This window comes from Anolis carolinensis, chromosome X (assembly GCF_035594765.1).
Source record: "Anolis carolinensis isolate JA03-04 chromosome X, rAnoCar3.1.pri, whole genome shotgun sequence".
NCBI classification, from domain to species: domain Eukaryota; kingdom Metazoa; phylum Chordata; class Lepidosauria; order Squamata; family Dactyloidae; genus Anolis; species Anolis carolinensis.
The window spans coordinates 6538332-6551658 of NC_085847.1; the positions used below are offsets into that span (position 1 = coordinate 6538332).

At 50.8% G+C, this 13327-nt stretch overlaps 1 protein-coding gene across 5 annotated transcripts in view; it reads right to left on the minus strand.

Annotated features, from left to right (window-relative positions):
• msi1 (musashi RNA binding protein 1) overlaps positions 1-13327 on the minus strand; it is a 29189-nt gene that overhangs the window by 5008 nt on the left and 10854 nt on the right. For 2 of the 5 annotated variants that reach the window (XM_016996587.2, XM_016996584.2), the window contains exons 6-14: positions 12915-13007; positions 5702-5750; positions 5074-5156; positions 4768-4885; positions 3763-3843; positions 1899-1955; positions 602-670; positions 307-479; positions 79-144 (exon numbers count right to left, since the gene is read on the minus strand). In XM_016996587.2, coding sequence (XP_016852076.1) covers positions 103-144; positions 307-479; positions 602-670; positions 1899-1955; positions 3763-3843; positions 4768-4885; positions 5074-5156; positions 5702-5750; positions 12915-13007 — 765 coding nt within the window. In that variant the 3' untranslated portion in view covers positions 79-102. The remainder of the gene's footprint in view (positions 1-78; positions 145-306; positions 480-601; positions 671-1898; positions 1956-3762; positions 3844-4767; positions 4886-5073; positions 5157-5701; positions 5751-12914; positions 13008-13327) is intronic. The other 3 variants (XM_003225983.4, XM_016996585.2, XM_016996586.2) reach the window with 3 other exon arrangements.

Sequence of the window (13327 nt, forward strand, 5' to 3'; positions counted from 1 at the left end):
GGAGCATGTCAGGAAAAGCTACAGTTTCTGAGCAGTCTTCAAGGGCAGAGCTTATCACAGTAGTCAAGTAGACCTTACCAACATTATTCTTGGTCCTCAGCTTCAGTGGTACCCATTAGTAAAAGCTGTTGCAATCAAAGGTCCCTGCAAGAGAGCAACGTTTCACCCACAGGGGAAATAATCTTGCGATACACTGTCAAGTCTCTGGTTTGTGAACATTCAGGGAAAGACCTGTCGACACCCACTTCCTTGGGTGAGACCCTCGGCTTGGCACCTGCCCCACGCCCTCCCGTCATCCCCACTCACCCCTAGGCTGTGGCCAAAGCCAGTACTCGGGGCGGGACTTGCCGCGCTGATGTAACTGCTGACTCCTGAATCCTGATTGGCTGCCCCGTAGAGCTCCGCCATCGGCCCGGGGCTGGTAGTGCCCAGGAAACCCCCGGTGCGGCTCGGGGTGGAACCTGCCGGAAGAAGCAGACCTAGCCAGCCACGACCCCCAAAATGAGGAGCCCTGTCCCCCGCCCCGCACCCACAACCCCAGGGAAAGAACACTTCCCGCGCTCGCAATCCATTCCCACTGGGAGGGCAGCGTGCCAGTTACCTGTCCCCCGCACCACAGCTGCTGCTGCCGCCGCCGCTGCCATTGGTCCATATGCAGTGAGGGGGATGGCTGGAAGGGAAGAGAAGGAAAACATCAGAGCAAACCCAGGATGGCTGGCATCCAGGTAGCATTAAAAGGGTGAGTTGGACAAGTTCCCAACCCAAGAGCTTATACCGGGGTCTCAAAACCAATAGCCTCAGCTTCCCTCCCGCAAGCTGCAGGACAAAACAAAGGAGGATAAGGATCAGGGGCCAGGACCTCCTGCCCATCCCTGCCCCATCCAAACTATTGAAGAAAGAGAGAGGCAGTGTGAGGGGATGTTATGAAGGGTGGCAAGGGGGCCTCCAGAACCAGTCAGTCTATTAGCTCAGAACGAGAGAGAGAGAGAGAGAGAGAGAGAGGAAGAGAGCATGGTGTCTACAAGCTTGGCGAAACAGCAGCAGCGGGAAATGCCCTCAAGCACTAGGCCAGGCCAAAGGGGACAGGACCAAAGGGGAGGCAGCAGCGGGCTTCAGGCTCGGGAGGAACGGGGAAAGAACACCGGCCCAAATGTGTCCAAGGTTTCTGCCTGCACAGGCCTCAAGCAGGGATAGGAATCGACACCCTTCCATCTCCGGAAAATCTGGAGGGGCTTTGGGACTCAAAAGCAGCTCTCCCTAGTGGGTCCCAGTTAAGGCGCAGAACCGAGATCATATATAGTGTCAATCGGTAGCTTCAGCTGTGGGCACGGACTGGCAACCTCCCGCCTGCCAAGCATTGGCTCTTTTCAGCCTTGACAAGCTCCACGGGAACAAAACAGTAAAGAGCAGGGAATAACATGTGTTTTGTGGGATGGGAGCTCTGTCTGCATACATAATGTGGGGATGAGGCAGTGTGTGAAGATGGGATGGGGCACGTTTCCCTGAAAAAAGAAACCATGGCAGGGCAGACGGGCACTTCAACTACTAACCACGGCAGGGCAGATGGGCACTACGAGGACACTGAATGTTTGCCTATATTGTAATCCGCTCTGAGTCCCCTGGGGAGAAGGGCGGAATATAAATAAAGTGTATTATTATTATTATTATTATTATTATTATTATTATTATCATTATTATTATTGTTGTTATTATTATTATTCAAGTGGGGAGGTGATCCTATGCCTACCAGTTCCCACTTCCTCGCCCTCAACTCTCATGGGAGGGATAAATGGGGGGGGGGGGGGGACTGCAATGTCTGAGAACTCCCCCTTCCCCAAGCTGCCCCCAGCTTTCCCTTCCGGCTTCGGCTTCGGTTGGAGGCAATCGGCAGGACTGACCTGTGAGCTCGGGGAGGACTGGGGCACTCGGGAGAGGGGTCCGCTCTACCCGGAATTCTAAAAACAAAAGGCAAGACATCTTAGGACACGTGGTCAGTTCCGCCTCCCGCTCCCCAGACAAGAGAGGGTCCGGCCAAAGAGGGCGGGGAGGGGGCAGGAAGGAAACATGAGGGCAGAGACAAAAACATGGCAGGAAAGAGGGCATCCTCAGAGCTGCGGCCAGTCGGAGAAGGCCGGAAGAATGTCAGCGTCAAGGCCTACCCTGAAAGAAAGCGCTGCTCAGTGCCAGTCTTGACTTCATCCCTATCCCAGTGTCAATGGGAAGCAATACAAGCTTATTGTGAAGCACTTTGCCAATGAAAACACTGATGGAAGCAACCAGGAGTATGACAGGGCAAGCAGCCCAACGCTGTCCCATTTAACTGCCATTAGAAATCCACTCCCGGTTGCCATTTCTAAAGGTGTTAAAGCAGTTTGGAGAATCTAGTGAGCGCTGCCGTTGTTGATTCATTTCTATCTTGACGGATCTGCTTTTATAAAAGGAATGCGAAGCCATCCAACCTGAGCCCAATCCTAGAGAGCAGAAAGTCTGGGGGAAAAACAGCCTGAGGCCATTCTCTGCTCCTCTGCCCCTTCTGTAAAGAGGTCGAGCAACAACAGCAAAAAACACTGGCCTTACTGACAGAGCGAAATCCAGAGCCTGGCCGATGACAGCTCTATCTCTCACCGGCAGCGGGAGACAAACAGCCTTCCCCTTTCAACTTCTCATCTTGGCTGCCACAGCCAGATGGGATGCGATGAAAGGAAAGGCCGATGCCGCCTGAAAGGAGGACGACCTTGAGGAAACAGGAGGGCTCCAGAGAGGAGGAGGATTTCACTCCTGGCTCTGCTCATCCGATTCAGATCCCAGCTCAGGAGTTACACCTTTCAAGGAATGAGATTACCTACAAGGCATTGCTTTGCCAGACAGGGCTCAAAGAGAACCTATTGGCCATTGTGTTTTTCTGCTTTGGGACTTAACAAGTCCAGGTTGAGCACCCTTGCTGTGGAATTTCAAACTCCAAAACTCTTCACCCAGGGAACTAAGAGTGACACCTTCACTTTCAATATACACAAGCTTTGTTTTGTGCCCTTGTGTCAACCTGTTTCCAGCCTTGTATCAGCTAAAATAGCAACCAGAAGTCATTCTTTACTGCTGAAAACAGAAGCATTGTCTTCTGTTGTGAAGCACAACTAAATACAGATATACAGCTGGCAACAGAGGTCGTTTCTGACCCACAGGAAGGCAGTGCCCACTGCTCTTAGAAACCAACCAGGAGGGCCTTTTCTTTTTTTTCAAGCTCAAATTTGGAAAAAGCTGAGAGCCAAGTTTTCCTAGGCTGGCAAACCCCTCTTTCTATCAGATCTGCTTGTCCTCAGCCCTTTCTAGTTCTCAGGGTGATCAGTCCTGCCAGAAACCTGCCCTTGGATTGCGGGAAGTGGTTCACAAGCTGCATATGATTCATCAGGACTCAGAATACCAGCAAAGGTGTTTGTCCTCTGCTCTGCTTTCAGAAAGGCAGCAGCTCTGGGAAAGGTCTGAGGCTGAAGGTTGGGGAGCAAAGGCGGCAAGAAAGGGAAGGGAGGGAGAGCGAGTGAGCGAGAGAGAGGCGCTTGCCAAGGGGCCATTTTTAGAGGCCAAGGGAGAATCAAAGCCGCTCCGTTGACTCCGTCTGCTCCTGAAAAGGAAGGCTCTCAACCCTTGGGTTTCAACCCCATATCATGCGCATCTCGCTGTCGGGGAGGTGAGGCAAGTGACAAAGAGTGGAGAAGACCAGAGCAGGCACACCCCCTCCCCATCAAGCACGCACGGAGCAGGACCTACCGGGGAACTGGTAAGTATAGCCAGGAGCAATGCCCGTGTAACTCCGGCTGGCGTAGGTGGCCGCCTGAAACCCCGGGTAGCCTACAGAAAAGGAAAAAAAAGGCAGGCTCATCAGTGGTTTCACAGCAAGAGACATGGAAAAGGGGGCTTTGTTTCGTGGGACCTCTTATTCTCCAGTACACAAGCAACTGGATTAAGAGGGGAAGAGATCACTCTGAATACACCAAGAATCCTCACTAAGTAGGTTTTGATTATTTTGCCCGTTACAGCAACCGAGGGACAAGCAACCAGTCTTTGATTGTATCTTTTAAATTAATTGGGGTTTTATTGCTGTTTTAAGTAAAATTGGCTTAATTTTATTGTTATTAATTTGTATCATTTTGAATAATACTAATACTAATAATAATAATAAACAACTGCTCTATCTCCTTGAAGGGACTCAGGGTGGTTTCCAAACATTTGGCAACCATTCAATGCCCAAAGAAAACTATACACAACAATTTACATCAAGACAAAGCACATTAAACAATATAAACAACTAAATTGTAACTTAATAAATAAAATGAGGACCAACAAAATAATACTAACAATGAAAAAAGAAATAAATTTTTTGTTGCATTTGTATAGTGTTGCACTTTTGAGTGCTTTCTCTGAGCCACCCAAGTCCCTTCGGGGAGATCATGGCGGGATACAAATAAAGAAGTGTTGTTGTTGTTGTTGTACAATTTATAGCCCTACACTTTTCAAAATGGTGTCAGAGCAATGTGAGATTTTTAATTCAAGTGTGCCTTAGCTATGGTGATATGCGGAACCACTGCTCCGGCAACAAAACTGTCCGCAATTGTCTCCTCTGCCGGAAGAGGGCATTGCAAGACGCCAAACAGACTTTCCCTGCCATCATAAAACCTGCGCCAGGAAGGCTTCCTCCTTCCTGCCCTCCCACAATCCAACAGAGAGAAGGTGGCAGGGCAAAGGGGGGCAAGGGAGCTCCTCTGCCAGCCTTACCCAACATGCCGATCCCAAGCATGAAGGCGTCCATCCCGTAAGGCATCACCCGGGACCGCCCTCTCGCCGAGCCAGTGGGGGACATCACTTCCTTTGGCTGAGCCTTTTTACATTCCACCTGGCACCGGAGGCAAAAAGAGTCCGTTCTCAGCATCCGGACAAAGGGCCCCAGACAGACCAGTAAGAGACATTGGTCTGATAATAAGCCACACATTTTTGAGAAAGTGGCATGTGACGACAGTGGTCAATAAATAAAGTCTGGAGCCCCACTGGCTTTCCCCCTCGCCACCCCGTCCCAGCCCTCACCATTTTGTTGTTGATCTCATGGAAGTGGATCTCGCAAACCTTCTCCACAATGTCCTCACTCTCAAAGGTGACAAATCCAAACCCTAAAAGAAAGAAAGAGAGAGACTCGAGGTTGTTAAGGCAAAGCTCAGAAAGAATCCAGGCAGCAAAGCCACACAGACTCTGGCAGAATGGCGCCTAGACACTCGCACAGGAGCGGCCTCTTTCTCCGCAGAAGCCTATCGAGGATTAGGATGCTTCCCCTCCCCTCTGTAGCCAAACTCCCCAAATGGGACTCTGAGAGAAAGTGGCCTGGGAGCAGAGTCCGCCCTCTGAGCTGGGCAGAGGCAAGGAGGAGAGGCAGCTTTCATGTCGGCTTCTCCCAGGCTCAAATTTCCCTGGTAAGACAGACACGGCCTCGGAGCTGTCAGGAAAAAGCTGCCCTCCCATCATCATCGGAAGCAGGCAGACAAAAGCCTTCTGTGCTGGGGCAGAGGGGACGCAGGTAAAAGGACACAGCCGATGAAGGAATGAGGGCTGGTGCCGAGAAATAAAGGGGAGACGCGACCCAAGTAAGCCACAGTGGCACAGGGTTCCCACAGAATGTCCTCCATAGGCACGTGTCATGCGTCCTGGAGTTGGGCCTCACCTCTGTGTCTGTTAGTCGTCTTGTCAAACATGAGCATGGCATCGTCCACCTGGAGGAGACAAAAGAGGTGAGCAGTTGGGGAGAAGCAGCATCGCATTTGGGGACGCGGTGAAAGGGGCACCCACAAATCACTTGGCCCTCCTTCACTGATGGGGATGGAGGGACATTATCAACAGGCAGCCAGCTACCAAGCTGTTTTAATGAGATGGCATATTCTTATGTGGAAGAGGGGGACTAGCCAGGTGCCAAGAGGTGACTCCAATCGTTGGCTCTCCAACCAGCCTGGCCTACCAAATGTTGCTGAAGATCGGAACTTAACCAAGGCCACCACTCAACAAGAATGGAAAATGGTGGTGGCCATGTCTTGCCACCAGCTGCCACTGCTATACAGGTGATGGGGTGTTGATGCTTTGCCTCCAGAGAAAAGGCTTTGGCCCAAGTCTCTGATTTGCGTTCTTGTTATGGGCTTTCCCATTGACTCCACGTAATGGCAACCTTGCCCCTGTCTCCCTCTCAGGCTGAAAGTGCCTGACTTTGCCCAAGGTCACCCAGTGGGTTTCATGGCTGAGCAAGAATTTGGTTTCCCAAAGTCCTCTTCCAATCCCTGGGTACATATGGACCATCACTTATACTAGTGGTAAGTTACAGTTTAGGAATGTGATCCCTTGCTAAGCCACACAGGAGGGCAATCGTACCATAGCCGGAAATCTGGAGGTGGGGTAAGAATCTCCTCGGCAGGGGAACACGGTGTGCCCATTGTTTTGGCATGCCCAATTATGGAGGAACAATTTTGGTAGCCTCACCTAATGGGCCCCCAACCCATCAAGTTTGCCATGATCGGGAAGGATGGTTGAAAAGCCTTTCTTAGGCATGATTTCAGTACTCACCTAACATGTGTATGTCCCAAAAACTGACCCCATTCAGCAAAGAGGTGGCTTTGGGAGAGATCCAAGATTAAATGCTGGGGCAACAGAAAGCGGCAATGATGAGGCCAGCAGCATTGGGTCTAGCTTGCTGGGCTTCTTACTACAAACCAGTTGCCCCACAGATGGTGATGTGCAAAGAAGGTGAAAGTGGATCTCTCTGGGACCCAGCCACGTCATTCCCTTGTGTACCTTGCACGGAAACACACAGAGACTGGCCTCCCTTAGTGACGGCAAGCCGACAGGTCAGGGCTGGAGGGGGGAGAGCGGGGTGCAGCACACAATGAGCTTTCTGTCTTCAGGTCAGAGTTGGTGTCAATTGGCAGGCCTGGCCAAACCAAGGCTTTGAGCAGAGGAAGCCAAGCGGATTGCCCCATCTCCCAACAGCCGTTCGAGGTGGAAATGGCCTGCAGCAGGACCGGGACTTTGACTAGCAGAGGGTACCTAATGTCCTAGCCATTAAAAGGCCTCAGCCAGCACTTCCCTGGTACCCCAGATCCCAGCTTACTAAGAGCCTGGGGTTGTCTCACTTGCGTCCCACAATTTCTATAATATTGGTGGTCTTGGACAGAATGCACCTCATGCCATAAATGTATCAGGTGTCCTTAGTCAAATCGATATTATATGAGTTACCAACATGATGTGATGCAACCTCTTTAGAAAACACCAATATGTGTGCGCATCAGCAGTCAATGTGCATGGCTGACAATCCCTTGGGCAACCACAATGCACAAAAACAACGCCCAGAACCAAGGCACTAATCTGTGTACTGTAATGTGCAATGGTTCCATGTGTGTGCCTCCATTTATGACGAATGCACACTATCCAAAAAAAAGAAACCACTCTCCATGCCTAATGCCATGATTCCAATCCTATCAGATCTATGGAATTGTCCTTCTGTCCTCACATTTCTAGCCTTCCAGGGAGGGAAGAACCGAAAATTATTAAAACCTGGAGCTCTTCTGTTTGATAGGTGAGAATTCCCTGGTTTACTGCACTTGGGCCTTTGCTTGCACTGTCTCTCCAAAGGTTCAACTGAACTGTTAGACAAGCTGAGGCTGCCCATGGACACTTGTGCAGGAAGGGAATGTGCATCCAACACCTTCTTATGAGGAGCTGAATCAAATGTAATGTCTAAATTACAAACCAATATTGTAGGATTTCTCACAAGGAAAGAAAATGCAACCGGTTTACAGGAGAAGGACTTGGTGGGGGCCAAAGGATCAGAAAGGAGGTGGCCCCTGTACTAAAGGAGTGGCCAATTGCTGGAGAATTTCAGAGTGGCCAAAAAGCACCATCAGGCAGAGCTGAGCTACCATGGGAATGCACTTTCTGCAATTACGTTCTGAAGGCTCTTATTAGGGAAACCACAAGGCTTTGAGGCTGCTGGCCCAGGAGGTTGAAGGCCTCGGGGAAAGGAGGCTCACAAGAGTCCCTGCTAAGCAACGGCCGGGCCTGGCGCAAGAAGCCAGGGGGAAATGGTGGACGGGGCCTCTCTGGGAACAGCCAGACCGCCAGCTGGCACGGTCCCCTGAGCTCTCCACACACGTCCCCAACCTCCAGAATCCTCCAGGAGAAAATGTGTGTCCTCAATAGGCGCCCGTGGCCATGGAAACCCAGGGCAGGGGAGGTGGGATAAGCGGTCCCGGTCAGCCGTCAAGTTCAGGCAGCCGAGGGCTAAGCGTGAGTGGCAGCCCTTGGCGGGCGGCTATTGTTGGGGCCGCCCGTTGGGTGCCGTGTGGGGCCGAGCCCCTGCTGCCGGGTTGGGGGGGGGGGGCAAGAGACCCCCTGCCACTCCCCCGGCTGGCCCTCGGGTGCCTTTCTTCTCAAGAGGCAGCCCCGGCTTTGCCAACGCCCAAGCCAGGCCTGAACAAAAGAGGCTGCTGGGGATGGCTTCTCTTGGGGCCGGGTTGCTGTGGCAACCCTGGCCCCTCCAATCCCCGGCGCTGGCGCAGATTAGCGTGAGCACTAATGCGCTCTCGGGCAAAAACGGACACACCAAACAGGCACCCGGCAGGGGTGAGGCCTCCTCTCAGGAGGGGACGAGGGCCACCATTTCCGCGTCTCTGTCTCCGTCCTCCTTCTCCCAGAGGCCGACAAAATGATGGAGAAAAATCAGAGAGGGGCCAGGGCCTCCCCAGGGGTCTTGCCTGGGCTGCAGCGCAGTCACAAAAGGCCCAATTAAGTCCCTGCGCATCCACTTCGATAAGCTACAGGCAAAGGGAGGGAAGGGAAGACAAGAGGAAACATGCTTCCTTTCAATAGCCCAAGGGCCTCTCCTACCACCCAGTTCGAGTGCTGCACTTCCACTTTAACTGCTACAGCTTCATTTTGCAGAATCCCTGGATTTGTAGTTAAGGAAGGCTCTAGCGCTCTCTGGCTCAGATGTCCAGATACCCTTCTCGAAATAGTAAACAGCAAGCCAAAATACCCTGAAGGCACCGATCCTGCCTGAACTCAGAAGCTAAACAAGTATCTGCATGGGCTACAAATCCCACCTGGTCTTGCAAGTTAAGCAGGGGCAGCCCTGGTTAGGACTTGGATGGGGACCACCAATGGATACTAGGTGCTGTAGGCTCTACGTCTGGGGAAGGCACTGGCAAAGCCACCTCTGAGGATTCATGGCCTAAAAAGGCCCCCTGAAGTTCATGGGGTCACCACACATTCAAAGCATACACACACATTGCCAATTTCTGGATTTCACTGCCAAGACAGCTAAAGTGGAATCACAGTGCTATCATTACATAGGGTGGAAGATGCCCAAAACAGTTGGAGATTCAATGGAACAAGCAGCAGAGCCCAAACTTCCGTCAACTAATGCTTGCTGGCCTTCCACATTTTGGGGACTTCCATCCACCTTGCATCTCAATCTCCCCACTATCCAGGTTCTCAAAAGCTCTGTAGGGTCCAAGATCACCTGTCCTTGCTGTGAATTCCAGTTCCTTGCTTTACAAAACCCACTCCTCGGCCAAGTTCTAGCCAGGCCTCCAACTGCTCATCTCTCAAACCACGAGGAGCACAACATGATCAAATCCAGCTACAATCCCAAAACCCTTCATGTCATCCTTCTACCCTCAATGAAACATTGATCACTCAGTGAAAGCAAAGAGCAGCTCATGATCTACATCCTTCTAACCCAGGATCTACTGGCTTCAATGCCAGCGAGGTGATTCTGCTCCGTGTTTTCATACAAACTCCAGGAGGCTGAAGCTAACCTGGAGATAGGACTCAGCACCTTGGACAGCTCAAATGGAGCCACCACAGCCAGTATTGTGGGACAACAACATGGCCACTCCAATGTTCAGACCCCCAAGAACCCAATAAATGGATTGAGAAAGCCCAAACATGGAAGCCTCATACACAGCTACTCAAAATACCAGTTGGGTGACCCAGAAAGCCCCTCGCCAGGTTGAAAGGAGGAACAAACTTTGTCATCTAATCAAGCAGAGCCAGGCTGCCGCCTGCTGACGTCTGCAGCTAGCATGTTGTATAGTTATTAGATGATGCAACTTGGGGGAGACTGTTTACTAACAGTGACTCGACTCTTCCATATAATCTATCTCGGCCACGCTTTGCCACTGGCAGCCAAAAGCCTTCCTGAAGGAACCTGCCACTTTGGTGCGTGGGCACAAGGCTCTTCCTTGAGCTCTAGGTTTCGAGACAGCTGGTATAAATAGCAGACTCCCCCACAATCACTTTGCCTTTCAGTCTTCAGACATCCTATACGGAGGTGGACTCTGACCCAGAGGAAAATGCGTTCTGGATTTTATTTTTAAATAAAGGCAGGAGGAAAGAGGGAGGTCTCACCACCAACCCCAGAAGAGGCCTAGGACTGGCAAAGGTGCCCGGCCTGCGTCTGGACCACAGGGTCAGGACTGGCACAAATGGAAACCTCCTCCTCTGTTCAAAAATCCAGAAACCATTCAAGCTCAGGACCAGAACAGGCACATGGACGTACAATCATCCTAAGGGTCATTTTTCAGTAAAAAGAAACTGTCTTGGGACTTTAGGTACAGACTGTTTTGTTGCCAAAAGGGCCAGCAAGTCAACCAGGTCTCCAACAAAGGAGATGTGGATGATCTCATGCTCATAATGGACTGTACTGACCCCCATGTCAACTGCTGAATGATAAGCAGAGGGTGGGAAATTGAATTAGTCTCTTGATAGGACTTGATGGGCCCCACCAGACCCCTTGTCTTGCTGTATTTTGGAGTCTGATGCCACATGGACTTGGGAAATGGTGAGACAAGATGGGCTTTGGCTTCCCCTCCAGTGCCATGTGTCTTGCCCAGCCCCATTCACACACAAAGGTTCCACAGGCCAAGAAAGAGTTCCTCAGAGGAAATCCGGTCGCATCCTGACACCATCTGCGGGGACGAGTTCCGGAATCTGTTCGCTGGAGCATGTTGAGGAGAGGGACATGCACAGACCATTTCTCTTTTTTTTTTCACTAACCCTACTTAAATATTCTACGTTCATTCGCTAGGCGCTACGATCTGGAGATATGCAAATGGAAAACGGCTGCTAAACACATTGCTACCGCGATTGTCTACACTGTGACCTTCAAAACTACAAACAGAGAATTAACACAACAGTGAAGAGAAAGGGGGGAAGAGAAAAATAAAAACACTAAACAGCTGAAATGTATATATAAATATTTTTGGTCCTAAATCTAGGTCTAGCTATACAGAGAATGATCATCTATCTACTAAAAAGTCTTTGGGCACACTACATGAGTAGAAAAAGAAAAAAGGGGGTGAGGCTGGTTGTGTGATTTCTCAAGCCGGAAGACAGAAGAGGAGGTGGGGGAACTACACATTTGGAGTTGTACCTTGGATCTAGGAAAGGCTGGGACACGAACTTCGTGCCCCCTTCACTTGGCCACTAGTGATCAAAGAGCATCCATGACCACATAGGAAGGGGCTCTGTGGAAGCAACGTCATAGAAGAGAGCTTAGGAACATGGCACAGCGAGGCTGGTACAGAGTGAGGGGCTGTTCAGGTGGGGCGGAAAGGGACCAAACGGCCGCACGTCTTCAAATGGCATTCGACAGGACAGAACGGGCCTTCATTTCCTGGGCAGACCACTAGTGAAGCAAACAGCACTTGGCACATGCAGCCGGCCTGGGGCAAATGCATGTTTCTTTGCCCAGGGGACGCTTCTGAGAAATCGTGGCACTCCTCTCCAAGTAAAGAAGGGTCTCAAATGCTACACCAGACCATACACAATGCTTCCTCCATGCTGTTTGGATAGACCAGCTTGGGCAGTTATCCAAATGTGGTGACAGTGTGAACAGACAGGCAGGCAGGAGCAAGAAGGAGCCAAGTGGATGCCAAGAAGGCCATGCTGTCTGGGAGACCAGCCCCGTTCGAACTCCCCCCCCCCCCCCCAACAAAAACCTCTCTGTCTTCCACATTTGGGCCCCAAGATCCTTCCAGCACTTGCTTAGAAGTAAGCTCCATTGATTCAAAGGGGATTATTTCCAAGCAAGCACACGGGGGATTATAGGTTTTCCCAAAGCTTGGGGGATGGGGGTGATGAAGTTGAGAGGAGGCAACGTAAGGGCAAAGAGACCCACCCTTACCACTGTTATAATTATTCTCATTTCCCTGTCTCAAATCACTGAAGGATTCCAGCAGTATGTTCTTCTCTCTCAGAGCCCCTTTCACACTGCACAAGGGACTAGATTGTGGAAACCCCACACCCCACCCCATGCAAACCTGGAAGAGAATTTCCAGGACAGGGCCACTCAAGACTTCCCATTAGAGACATATCCCAATGCCTTAGCATCAGGGAAGGCAAAGAGTCCGAAAGAGAAAATTTAGAATGGAGAAGGGGTTAAGGCAAACCGAAGGCTTAGGAATGGCTTGCTCTTGGGCCAGGATGTCTAATATAGTTCCAGATCTCGTGGCTTAAAGCTCTGACAAACCCGCCTTAAATCCAGAAGCTATTAGGGTCGCCTCTTGCGGACAAGGGTTGCACAAAAAACACTGAGCCCTGGTTACATCAGGTCTGGTGTGTTTATGCTACATCCAAAGGGCACGTGGTTCCTTTCCGTCAGCAAAACCCACACATCTTTGAACATATTGTCTTGTGCTCATAACAACAGAGAGCCATACGAACCTTTCTATCCATTTATACTGGTAGTAGATTGGCTTTATACCTGACTTTTGCAGGCCAGAACTAGACTTCCCAGATTTCCTTGGTAAAGAGGAGGTTCGTGCCTTTCAGTTGAGATATGCTGAAAGGAAGGCTGTAGTACAGAGTTCGGCCCAGTGCCAGGCACTTACCTTCCCAAACTGCTCAAAGTACTGTTTCACGTCCTCCACTGTAGTGTTCACCGACAGGCCGCCCACAAAAATCTTCTTAGTCCGCGTCACCATCTAGAAAAGAGGACAAGGAGGCAGCAAAGACCCCTGGAAACACTCCTTTTGGGAACTACAACTCTCAGAATCCACCCAGCTTGGCTACCGCTCCCCAAAGCTGAATTCCAAGCTCTAGGACAGGGATGTACAGTTCACTTTGTCCTGAACTCAGGTGCCAAAAAATGGCTCATCCCCATAGGCTTCTCATCCCCACTTGAGCCTACAAGGGTTTATGGGCAATATTATTTGTCCTTGTGCAAAATGACTAATGCCTTTTAGTCCCCACAAATACACAGCTTCTTCGGGGGATCCATTTGTACAAAGAACCAGCCAGCTTC